This window comes from Melospiza georgiana, chromosome Z (assembly GCF_028018845.1).
Source record: "Melospiza georgiana isolate bMelGeo1 chromosome Z, bMelGeo1.pri, whole genome shotgun sequence".
Lineage (NCBI taxonomy): Eukaryota > Metazoa > Chordata > Aves > Passeriformes > Passerellidae > Melospiza > Melospiza georgiana.
Genome location: NC_080465.1, coordinates 16,313,551 through 16,327,299, shown reverse-complemented (window position 1 = coordinate 16,327,299; position 13,749 = coordinate 16,313,551). Strand labels below are relative to the sequence as shown.

The following is a 13,749-nucleotide window of genomic DNA, read 5'->3' as shown; positions in this document are numbered from 1 at the left end:
CAAAAAGAGCCAAAAATTAAAATGGTATTAATTACACATATATTTACATAAATAATTTTGTATCAGTACCTTGTACTGTATCAACTGATAAGATCAAAGTTATTTCACATAAAAACCACAGAAATGAGAAACAATGGCAAAATGCTTTTAAAGCTGCTGCTGACTAGCCTCCATATATAATTTAGTACTTCATAATTCATCTGCATAAAAACACTGTATGCAACTGCAGCAACAGATGAAAAAATCAGATGAGAATTCAAGATTTGTCATATAAAAAAGTTAACAGGCAAGTCAGAAGTAAAAAGGTGAACAATTCAGGGAGATACTAATTCTAATTATGCTTCATATCATTTAGATGGATCTCTTCTTAGAATCAGTAAAATCTAAAATCACCAGAGATACAATATTTCCTGACACTGTCTTGGACTTTGCACTACACAGAAGAAACTTCCTTACTTCCATAGTTAAGTTTCCTGTCTGATGCCAGAAGTTGTGATAAGAACAGAGCTGCAGCGAGAAGATTGTAGGAGTGTGGGTTCAGTGCTGGCACTTCTTCAATACTTTCAGCATCAACAGGAAACTAATGTGGACATTATATTGATGGCTGCTTCCTTACAATACAATTTTATATTTGTTTTTCTGATGCTACTGTTCAAGGTTCTGCATTTCAAGATATGAAGATGTTATTTTTAAAAGTAAAACTAAAAACCATTCTGAGACTAAACTTTAAGTGGAAACTGAGGTAATAAATAAAGAAAATATTGCAGTATTTTAGTTTAAAGCTTTCCTTAAGCTGGAAGAGATGAAAATAGTTTCTATGTAATTCAAACTTTAACAGTAAGACTCAGTTTATTTAGTGTATTAGTTTGCAGGAAACAAGGCAATCATTTGTTTCCAAGATTAGGTATTTCTGGCTAATTAGAATTATTATTGTCCTTTTGGTAGACATTGCTGCACTTAACACAGCCAGCAAAGGACCCTGGAACTGAAATACATGTTATCTTGCACAGAGAAAAGGAAAGATTCAGTGTATTTTTACAGTAACTGCTTGAAGACCAGCTGCCCTCTTGCAAAATTGCCCAAGTCCTCCACATTTATGAACACTATTTGTACTTCAAAATGCTTGACACATGTCAAATTATCAGCTATTATAAGACATACCTTAATTCACCCTCATTTTTTTACACTTGGGGTGTAAAAAGTAAAGAAAAAAATCCTTTTCACCCACATAAAAATAGAATTGCCACAGCTTAATGAACTGAAGAAATTACATACAACTACTATTTTTTATAAAATCCTTAGACTTATTATGCAAGTGACTTAACACTGTTTGAGTATGCATTTCTAATTTACCTAAACCCTAGAATTTGATCTTGGCAAAAAAGATTCACAGTGTCTGAAGTCTTTCACATTTTGGCATGTAGCTTTGAGGATTTGTATCATCAGCCTAGAATGATTATCATAACCCTATGCTACAAATGGACACATATGTCTCAGTCAGAGCTATGTCTTCTCATCTGCTCCGCAACACTAATTTCAAAAGAAAGTCAACTTAAACATGTGCAATATGACCTTCAGCTTTTAACTGTATTAGCAAAAAATAACAGTTCTAAAGGACAAATATCTCAAAAACATAAATCAATAAAAACCAGTGAAATGCATTTAAAAAATCAGTTTCCCTTTCCACCTTATTTTAAGGCTATCTATTTTTCTTCTGTGCATTCAAACGTATTTACCAGTAAAGTTCTGCTGCCAAAATGACAGCAATTTATGTGTGTTTATAATGAAAGAAGCCGATCAAGAAGCTATAAACGTCTTTCCTGATTCACTTTTGAAATACAAATATACATATATACCAAAGTTGTTTAAATGTGAACAGACCCTAAAACTTCAGTGCCTGCAAGGAGCAGAATTGGAAAAAGGAAAATGGAATTAATAGTACAGATTTAAAGGAAAAAAAATCACCATGACTTTAAAAGCAAGAGATCTTAACTAATTAGCAGTGACCTTTTTCTTCCCTGCAGTTTCTTTCTAAGTTCGTCCTCAAACTACTTAAGCAAAGGAAGGGCAGAAGGTAGAGAGTTCAGAGCAAGATTAACACAAACACTTAAACAAAGGACTCACATAACTTTTAGCTCAGAAAGATTTCTGCTAATAATCCAAAGTTTACAAGCCATTTGTTGGCACAATATTACCTTTTGTTTGAAAACAGCAAATACAGTTACACACTTACAACACATGACTTAGAAAACTCACTGAGAAGGAACAGATTCTGCCTGTACAAAGCTTCATGTGTATGAGAAAGCCAAAACCAAGAAACAAACAACTGAAGGAATAATATGTTACTTGACCTATACCTGAGAATGGGTCTCATTTTCTTGCAGCTCCTTCTTTAGCGTCTCATACTCTGTATTCAAATGCTCCATTACTTTCTTAAAAGCACGACTTCGTTTTGTTAATTTTTCTTTGTCATCCTCGAGTTTCTAGTTAGGGAAAAACCCAACAGAAACTGATTAATGGATGAGTTGATTTGATGTGGGCTTCAAGCACATTACTTCAATTTACCTTTTAAGATGCTACTTTTTTTCCTTTTAGAACAAGATCACATGCATATGTGTAAAGAACTCATATGCTTTTCTCTAGCACTGCATGCTCTATCCCAAAAACAATAATCAATGATTATGACCAAGCTGTATGCTTAGACAATACTGTATGAACACTTGTGGGAATGCTGTTATTAAGAATTTGTAGGAAATTCTCTTTTGCTTGTGTTCTGTGTTAGATTGCTAAATTCAAAGCTATGGGCAGTCATAAATTGCATAAGAGTTTAGCTGAATCACTAAAATAGAATGGGGAGATTTTGTGGAAGGCAGTTATTAAAAGATACCCAGCTGAATACCTGCTACATGTACCCAGTTAACAAGTCACACATATAAGCAAAATAGTATTTGGATTAATTTGCACTGATGTGCAATCCTGTTTTTCAGCTGTCAGAAGGACTGCCAGTCACAAAACTGGATTCCCCTCCACTAACTGTTCAAAAGCACACACTTTGTTTCATCCCTTTCATTACCTTTTTCTTTTCTTCTCCTGATGCTTTCAGAGCTGGCAAATTATTGTAGATCTCCAACTCTGCTTTTGTCTGTTCAATTTTGTCCTTAAGAGAAGCTAGTTCACCAACCATCTTGCCCTCCAACAGTTCCATCTTCTGTAGGTCCAGCTGCAGTTTTTGACTCTCTAGATCACCAGAAACACAATCTCTAATTAACAGTACTTTTTGTTTCAAAATACACAGCCCATTACATAAACATTTATGCTATATTTAGCCAATATAAACACTTCTGATTTTTGTATTTTTGGGAGTTGTTAATGTGAAGGAAACAAAAAATTTGATCTTCACCACCATGCCACAAGTCAGACTCACACACTACAATTACTGTATTATAATCCATAAGTGAAGAGTAATGAAAATATGATGATATGTATCACAGTGTTTCTATTTGTAATGTTTATAGCACCATGCAATTAATTGTAGCACCACAATCTTAAAGCAGTTGTGATAACTTATAAAAAGTTTATTGCAATGCAACAGAAGTGCAGACAGAACACAGACAAACCAAAGAAGTATTTTTATTAATTTTTTAGCATCATCTTCTTTTTATTTGAATATGCTGCTTGAATATGGATAAGATTTGGTTTTAGGACAACAAATAGTGAAACTTGCAGTAAACATTTGCTTTGTAGAGAAAAACATTTCCATATATCCTTCATATATTCTTCAAAAAATAAGCATCACAGCTTACAACATCAACATAGGCTACAATATATAGCATTTACTTCTGAGATGCCATTAAAAACATAGCAGACTTATGTAATTAAAAGAATTAGAACTGTGGGTGGATTATGACATAAAGAGGACTGTAAAGACTGAAACTGTCCAGACATGTGGGAAGGAAGAAACTATATATACACAAAGTAATAAAAGTACTTTGACTCAGTCTTGGGTTAAGTTACTTACCCAGAGTCAGGAAGGACTAGATGTTGGCTAGACTTAGTTTGGATGGTTTTGTGATCTGACCTGTCATTGTATTTTACTCACGTTCCTGAACTCTGAACACATAGCTATATCATCTTATGTTTCAAATCTGTGTCTAACTCAGAAGAACAACAGAGATAATGCAGTTTTCTTCCTACATTCCAAAGTATCAGGCAACATGGGCTATTGAGAGGGAAGAGACTGCACAAAAAACCTTTTCTTGGCATATGTTTGCATCTTGAGATTTGTGCTGATCTGCTGAAAAAAGGAGAGAAAATTTCCTCCCAACTTAATCAAGGAAGTATAAATCTTTTAAGGCAGAAGAAAATAGGTGTGTCCATGGGATAGAAGGAGGGTTCACCTTTCCAAAAACTATGGGTATAGTTCTGTCAGTGGACTTACATGGGAAAATCTCATCTGATCAAAACATTCAGAGCAAGATTTTGCTACTCATCTCACTGCTTTGTATTTATGCCATATACTTATATTTTATAGTGAAATACTCACTTTTATCAACATTTCTGGCATATTACAGAGCACTTTCATGATTTCTTTAGGAACCTCAAAATAAAAAAAAAGGACACACCAAGATTTCTGTACCATTTGCAATTATCCTGAGGAAGGCTTATCCATAAAGTAAGATTGAAAGTGTCCTCTATGTGCAAGGAGCATTTATATAAATATGAACAATTCCCATGCAAATTAAAAGAAGTATTTTAAATTATAATATTTTTGATTGCTTCACATGTATGTAATTCACAGTCTGCTTTCCACTGCAAAGGACTTAAGAAAACACATTCATTGTGTCTATAATATTTTATAACTGCTCAGTCTTTCACAATGAAGTTTCTGGCATTGGTCAGTGACAGATTGCAAACCATAACTGAACAGATCAGCTCTTTCCTTTCTTGTTCCTAGAGCACTGTGGTTTAAAAACAAATCAATAAATGAGAGTTTTAGATCAGAAACAGTAAAAAATAAAATTAAAAAATAGACTCAGATTGGAGAGAAATAAGAGAAAACAACTAGAGATGTTCATGAGTATTTACCTAGGTCTGATCACAGCATTTTCACTTTTTATACAGCTGTTCTAATATCTGTATTTTGTTATTTTAAAATTATACATAGTTGACCAGTTGGAATTTATTTCACATGTAAAGACTAGTGCCAACCCAAATGCCAAAAAGGCAAAAAAATTTCTTGCACTGTTCTGTCGAATACAAGTATGATGAGACTGCAATGGATATTCCTATCCATTCACACTTTCTAGAGAAAAAGGACAAAACTGGAAGGGGAAAATTTTATCCTTATCCAGCAGCAGACTCAATGAAAAAATCTCAAAACTGAAAAAACCTCAAAATTCCTCTAGGGGAAGAGACAGGAAGAGGATGCAGACCAGTTCCTTCTGATAGGCCATGAAGTTGCAGCATCTAGCATGCAGTGTGTACACAGTGGCAAATTCTCAGAACAAATTACAGTGACCCAGGGAAATGTTTTTGGGAAACTATGCCATCAGCACTTTTGTTTACCCTTCACGATTTCCTTTTCTTTTTTATTTTTTTAAGGATTCTGCTGGTGGACTTTTTATATCTTTGTTACAACAAGAAAGTGTGGAAATCCAGATTTTAATCATAACAAAAGAATTCTGAAGATGGCTGTGCTATAATTCAAAGATTAGAAGGAACTTCAACTGTGCAAATTGAGCATTCACTGTATTTCTGAGGGAATCTTGTTAAACTATCTGTGAATCACAGCTGTCAGACATTTACTTAGGAATAACTTAAATCATCTGCTGAAAATTATGTACTGTAACTTCCTCCTCTTCACTTACAGAGAAAAAAAAATTTCATTCAATAATGCCTCTATAGTACTACGTGCTTCCAAAACATCCTTATATTGGAAAAGAGTCATAAATGATGCTTATATGGAAGAACAAAAAGTCATATTTGAACTTTTATAAATATAAGGCCCAAAAATTCAAACTACACTACAACTGCAAAATGAGTATTTGCAGATGAGCAAACACTAGTGTCAAATCACACAGCAGAAAATCAATTTCTCTAAAATTTTGTGCCAAATAACTTATTTGTTCGTAACTACTTTGAAGTCACAATACTGGCTCCTATTTTGAAAATTACTGTGAAGTACAACATGATACAGCCTTCTAAGAAAATGATTTATCATTCTTAATTCCTGCCCCTTTCTTTCAGCCAAACAGACAAGGAAAGGTTTGCTGAACCAATAATGATATTGACAAAGACACAGAATTAAACAGTGCAAATAACGAACTAAAGAGATACTTCTTACAGGAATGAAATTAAACTACTGTCTGCTTTTTGAAATTACAGAGAACATCCTCAAGATACTAATAAGTATTTGAGTGTTTAGAAAATAAAGTCAAAATGAATTTTCACTCTGCAGAACTGAAGCCTTGGGATTTGAGAGCTATTCACTGTTGTCAGTTAATTGCCTGTGATACATATCCATTTGGAAAAGCATAAACCATAAGTAAGTGATACTAAGAACGACATTTACAAATAATTCATGGTTAGATAAATATGCAAGACTCTGTTTCGGTTTATTAAACACTCTATCAAGATCATGGAAGATCTTGTTTTGAGGCAAGTATTAGTAAAATAAAATTCTACCTCAATTCAAGCCCTGTATTGAAATACACATGTTAAACATATATCTGTGCAAGGAAGATGATAATTTAGTGATAATAGTAAGGTAAATATAAATAAGTATACATACCTATTATAAATACATAGCATACAATATCTAATAGATAATAGAGATAAATAAATAAATAAAACAAATAGAAATAAATTGATGAAAATAAATAACTTGTTACCCAGAAGCATTTCAATTTGTGAACTTATCACTGTATTTTAATATTTGGAGATGACTTGATATCTAATATTCAGAAATCTTCTACATGATATCAGTGAAACAATGCAGGTAGACTTTATTATTTTAAGGAATTAATTAGAAAATTCATTGATCTCACCTGTAATCAGATTCTTAGCAGTGCTCTGTGATTTCTGCATTTCATTTGATTTGAAAGTGAGGTCTTCCTGCATAATCTTCAGCTCTTGATTGGTAACAGATGAAATTTGTTTCATATGATTCAGATTCTGTGTGTTACCAACAACAATGATATGAACATGCTGTATTTTTGAAACAACAACTGGTAACTGGATAAGTAAGAAACTCTCCTGTCCTATGACACTGTCTGTTATTTGGGTGATTTAAATGTGAATGACTTGCATTCTGCCAACTTCTGATAAAAGATGTATTGACAGGCCAGTACAGATGAAATAAATATGCAGCAAATATAAACTGTGCTGTCATATAGGTCTGTTGTAAAATAAGTGACAGCATCTAAAATATACCTTATGGTATACTATATTGAAAGAGGTATGAGACAATTAAAATAATCATAGAATCAAAATATTACTCAGTTGAAAGTTTTCTATAACATAAAAAATCCATGGGAGCCAAAATCATTAAAAAGAATACAAGTCTTGAAAGTGAGAAAAATGGCAGACTGGAAATGGGAACAGTTTCTGAACTGCTACATTATTAATTTATAATACTTACATTAAATATTATGTATCAGGGTAGTTCAGACATACTTTTAGTAGAGGGACAACTGAAATATTTTTAGTTCAGTAAAACTAGTGACAGAATACCCATGAACTGAGTTTTGTAAACTGTGGATAAACAAAATATTGCAGTAGTTTTATTTGCAGTATTTGGAAATATTTATCATTATTAATGTTAGTTATAGAGAGATGCAGAGTTATAGAAATTATGAAAATATTCCTGTGTTCTGTTTACAATATCACACACTGTGCAAAACCCTTCCCCTAGAAAAAGAGAGAAATTAAACAAATCCTTTGTTTAACTACAGCTGTTGAATGTTTAATCAGCTGTAGTTTAACATGTTTAATGTTAATTTTAAGAGATAATTATGTAGATAAATATAAATATATAAAATCCACCATCCTTCTTTATCCAGCCACTCTCCTGTTTTGTGCGTCTGAAGTCCTAGCTTGCCAAAGGAGGATGAAAATGCTACATGCTTACCCTGCTTGAGTGCTCCAGGAGCGCAACAATGTTGGCTTCTATTTGCGCCTTTCTTTCCAATTCCTGATTCTTCACATCTTCAAAAGTCGCTAGAAAATCTAGGGATTAACAAACATAAAAAAGAAGGCTCTTACTTTTATGGCTGCAATGTTGTTTCCAGTCAAAACTTTGTATTATATTAGAAGCAGTACAGTTTGTGATAGGTTACTGTAATTGTTTATTTAAAAGCCAGGTGGTAGAGACCTTGAAACTTGTCAGCTTACTGACCTTGTTTCATTTGAATGCTGTGTATTTCACAGATTCATAAAAACTCTTGAATGCAAGAAAGTGCAAGAGCTCATCAAATTAATTCACTTGCTCCAAGACAAAGCCAGATCTATGTCTGTAATTCAGATGTTTGTCTACATTCTTCACAAACAGAGCTCCTAATACATACTCTACAGTTCTCCTGGATAATCTATTTCAATGCTTGGTAAGTTTGATTGGTAGGAAGTTTTTACTAATATCCAAACTGAAATCTTTCTGCACCTAGTGGTATGTTACTCCTTTTCTATCCTCCATGTATATGTAGAAATAAATTATTCCATTATTATTTGAAACAGCCTTTTTACACATTTCACAACTGTCATAAATTTTCTAAAATAAAAGACAAATTCTTTTTATATCTCCTTGCAGGTCATGCTTTCTGCATACTCCCATCAGCTTTCTTAAGGACTGACAGCCCCCTTCTTTATGAGCAGAACTCCCATCTGAAGAATTTGATGCACAGGGAAAAAAATACTTCAGATGTCAAAAAAAAATTACACTCCAATGTACACCTACTGTTGTGGTATTTTCCTTGTTGGTTTGATACTGCTCAGCCATGTTCACTTTGTCTTTCACTCTCTGAGCCATACCACAGAGCTGTACCTAATGAATCGCTCCCTGCTCTGCATTTTCGCTGTTGATTACTCCATCCAAGTGTAGAAACTTAACACTAAGTCGTTTCCAAACTTTTTGTAATTGATTTCTAACATAACAGATGTATGCTAAATTCTAACTACGTGCTCCAACATGATTTCAGCTTTTCTGATGGACCATTTTTTGTAACTCTTCTGTCAGATACTCTCTCCCAATATCCAACTGATTAAGAAAATACTGACTAACCTGAACACACTGACAATCCAACACACTGCAAAACACCACGCAGTACATCCTTTAATTTTGGCACTGAATCTTTCAAAACTAATGATTTTTTTAACTTAATGCACAATATAGATTAATAATGGACAATATTTGCCTAGCTTGAATCTAAAAAGACCACAAAACAGCAGAGGTTATATTGAAGTTAAAGTACACATAATCTGCTACACCTTCCTTTTTCTGCAGTATTTTTCTGACACAAAAAAAGGAAAAAAAGTTGTTTGTACTTGACAAATCAATACTAGTGTTATTCATATTCCCATTCCTGTAACATTTACATATTGTTAGCTTGCACAGTTTTCCCAAATTATTTCTGGGAATTGATACTAATCTGACTGGCCTGTATTTCCCTGTCCCCTCTTCTTCTACATAGGCACCATATTTCCTCTTTCCCCATCCTTAAGACTCCTGGCATGTTCCCCCACATCTCTCAGGTCTCAGGTCCCCCAAATCACTAACTGGTCTAGAATTTAGCAATAACCTTTAATGAAGGGTAGAAGCAGAACCAAAACCCAAAAAGTCAAGCCCTGCAGACTCCATCTGCATTAATATGGAAAATCCAGATCAAGTGAGCTTTTGTCTCTGCTTCTCAGGAAACCTGGCAATTTGAAAACACAGAAACTTGCTGTGTTTTTTTATTAATCTTCTTTTATTATCAGCTGAGACCTTTTTCTCAGTATCATGATAGCCATAAGTTATATAGAACATTTTTGGAGAACACTTAAAAACAGGTATTATATCCCTTGAACCTCCATGGCATGTTTACTGACCGTTATCACTTTTGCTGAGTAACAGACCAACTTTTTTGGTAAGCTGTCTCCTACAGTATGAAAGGAACAAGGTATACTTAAAGTCAGTTGTTTTCATCCTCTGTTAGTTGCTACTGAAGTCTCTACAACATTAAAACTTTATGACATATAACAAAGCTTTAGAAACATTCATCTTGAGTAAATAGATATGAGAAGTTCTAATTTTATAGAATTACATTTTATCTACAATCTTCCATGCTGAAGTTCTGCTTTAATCACTCAATCCATTATTTACAACTTTGCTTTCATAAAATAAAGTTGTGTTTCTAAGACATTTAATGGTTGATAAAAAGTCTTGAAAGATGCTCTGAATATTTGTGACTGTCATGTAAGGTATCAACTATCTTGTCTGCAGAACAAGACTGCAGAACTTCATGCAAAGATCAGCACACCAGTTCTTTGCAGATATAAATTAACTTTTTTAACAGTAAAACAAAACCTCTAATTTAGTGAAATTAGGCTTAATTATATATATATATATATATATATATATATATACACATACACAATATTAGGTAAATAATATAAGACAACTTACTGTCCATGCTCTCTTCCCTCTTCTTCAACTCCTTGTATTTCCAATTTTCTTCCCCTACAAGACATGTACCATTGATTTAACTTCATATTGCCTTAGGCCTGGATTCCTTCATGAAGGTAAAATGTCTGTCACAAAAATAAAATTTCTACATGCCTAGGAACTACAGGATTCATCCTATTTCATTTAATGTAGTCAGTTCAACTAACTATTTTATATATATCTTTATATTAAAAAAAGAAGATACCGTAATGAATCAGTCTCAATGCAATTTTGACAACCTTTCAAGGTTACAACTTCTGATAGACAGGAGGGAGATAAATACTTGGTTTGGGCAAAGGAAATTCAAAGGGGTTTCTGAAGTTAAGTGAATTTCAATAATGGAGAACAAATGCTTCTTTGTATTTGGGCACCAAAATTAGTTAACAGTTTCTGCAGCCCTGTTTAATGCATGAGCCACTTCAACTGCACTTTCACCTTTCATAAGGATATGCAGCTTGCAAGTGATAATCTCAAGGAAATAAACAGGAGAACTGTACGAGCAATGGTCTAGGAAAACAAAATGCACAGAAAGCTTTCTACAATTAAGTTGGAAACATTTCCATACACCTTCAATATACTGGTATTAGAAGTAAGGAATAACATTCATAGACAACCTATTTTTAAATTCAACTACTCATTATAATTAACTCATAATTTTAAGTATTACTAAAGTGGGACACCTGATATATCTGTCACAAGAAGATGAGACAATTCATTTTCTAGAAATAATTTTAAGTTTCAAACGTCTACATTTTTAATTGAGTTAATGACTTAGCCTGCTCTACTCTTAAGAATTCCAGTAATGGTGAGCCATGAAACAGAGTTACATAATCTGTCAAGTGTTTATAGAAAAAATATTTGAAGTCCACAATTTTGAGATGTCTTTTCAGTAAGTTTCCTTTCAAATACACCACTAATACACAACTGTCTTAACCTCCTCTTCAATGTATGAAGGATTAAGTCTGTTGCATTATGAGTTAATGCTGGCTTTGACTACTCATTAAAAGTTTACTGCTAGTATACAGGCCAAATAATATGTGGGTGAATTATTTACTTATATAGATTTTTTCCAGTAAAACCTAAAAATAGTTATTCCAGCATCGTATGTTTAGTCTTTGTCCGGCTCAGAAATATTTCTAACACTGAAATACTTATCCTAAAATGTTAAATAATCCTTTGTTAAAATGTCTGGGTATTTTTTACTGGCTATTTCACCTGATATTTACATAAAAAACTTTGGAGCTGAATTTTGGGAATGCTATGTAATAATGTTTAAATACTGATCCAGAAGTAAAGTCACTGGGGAGGGAGAGAGCACAGGAATTTCAAGGATACACACCAAGATACTGATTTAGAGCAGAAGTATGAATGGCCCTCTGTGATCTTCTCTCCATTCACTAGGGAAGGCAGCACAGGCAGTTTACATTTCTGTGTCTTAAAGCTACTCTTTATGAGTATCTTTAGTCCCTCTGTGTTACACAAAGAGGTACAATTCCCTCTATATTATACCTCTAAGTAACTCGATTCTGAATATTTTGACTGGTTCTGATATGCTGACAAAGAGCATGTGCTTTTTCCTACATATGCTTCAAACTCTTCTTCAACAAATTTATTTTTCTAAAACAAGAGACAGTCAAGCAACGAATGACTCTGTGTGTGCACTAAACTATAAAATGTGAAAAGCAACTCACTTCTTACCTTCTGTATTTCTCCAAAGTTAAAATAAAAAAATAGTTGCAAGCCAAACAAAAAGGAAAAACTGAAGAACAATAAAGTTTGCAATGATATTATCTGGAAACACAAAGCTAATAAAGCAGTCTTAATGAATTATTTCCAAAAATATGAAGTATCTGTAGAAATATGAAATATTTTGCCAGGCAAAAGATGATAAACAGATGTCTGAAACATTTGCTTAGAGGCAGATTTTTAGATATTTATTCATCTGGAATAAACTTACAGCTAGATTTTACGTTGATTGCACAAGGAAAGGCATAAAGTAAGAAGAACATAATTCCTCAATCCTACAGAAGTTAAAAATTTTGTAAAGACTTTCAGAATGCAGGCATATATTTATCTAATTCCTATCTGAACAAGATTTCTTACAATCAAAAGAAGGTTTTCCTTTGCATGGATCTTCCTTTTATCTATAACCTTTTACAGCTTTTTTAGGGCCCATGCTCAAACTGAAGTTACTTCCTCCAGAAGAGAAAGTAACCACAGAACCACAACTTCCAGTGCTAGGACAAATTCCAAACTAACCTAGCCTAAGCATCAGCAGCATGTGTTTGCTGGAGGTCAGTGTAAGCTAAGGCCATTACCAGGCAGCTTACAAACTCTTCTTGCCAAGATTAACCCAAGAAGTTTCAAAGACAGATAAAAATAATACTGAACTCAGTCTACTTTACACATTGCTATTAAGTATCCTCAATTCCACATTTGCTGACAGTCTAACAGACAATGTAAAAGGTAAAATTAATTAAAGCATTTCTAAATATGAGTTTGTTCTGCAGTGCTTCCAGTAAGTTAAACTTCTATTTCCCAAAAAATATTAAAAATAAAATGAAACAGAAAACCAGCCAGCTGTCCTATTATTTTATACAGTAATTTTCAACATGAACTTGTTGAATGTACCACTAAAGGTGGGTACTCCCCATTTGTTATGTCTGAAAAGAAAAGGCTGTATCTGTAGGCACAGAACTTCTCATGTTGATGAGTTTTCACTTACCGCATAAGCCTCAAAATTTTAAGCAACTCCTAGGTATAACAGTTTGTTATAGAACAATCAGATGCAGCTCTGCATAGTCTGCTACAACTCTAATCATATTACCTCGATGGTTCTCCAGATCTGTATCAAGTCGTTGAATGACCTTTTTAAAATAATCTATTTTTTCTTTTACTTCTGCCAACCTAACAAATAGATAATGAAAGTCAAGGTTAAAACCGTGTTGTAAAAGACTTACTTTATTTTAGACAAAACTGAAAAGTCAAGAATAAAAATAGAAACTATAGATTTAATCAAACCCGAAAGAATAACGGGATTCTTGTTATTATAA

General features: G+C 33.3%; 1 protein-coding gene across 3 annotated transcripts in view; it reads right to left on the bottom strand.

The window, feature by feature from the left end:
• Positions 1 to 13,749, bottom strand: part of IFT74 (intraflagellar transport 74) — a 43,966-nt gene that overhangs the window by 10,907 nt on the left and 19,310 nt on the right. For all 3 annotated transcript variants that reach the window (XM_058044505.1, XM_058044503.1, XM_058044504.1), the window contains exons 13-18: positions 13,524 to 13,603; positions 10,658 to 10,711; positions 8,129 to 8,226; positions 7,047 to 7,173; positions 3,074 to 3,237; positions 2,358 to 2,483 (exon numbers count right to left, since the gene is read on the bottom strand). In XM_058044505.1, the coding sequence (XP_057900488.1) occupies positions 2,358 to 2,483; positions 3,074 to 3,237; positions 7,047 to 7,173; positions 8,129 to 8,226; positions 10,658 to 10,711; positions 13,524 to 13,603 (649 nt within the window). The remainder of the gene's footprint in view (positions 1 to 2,357; positions 2,484 to 3,073; positions 3,238 to 7,046; positions 7,174 to 8,128; positions 8,227 to 10,657; positions 10,712 to 13,523; positions 13,604 to 13,749) is intronic.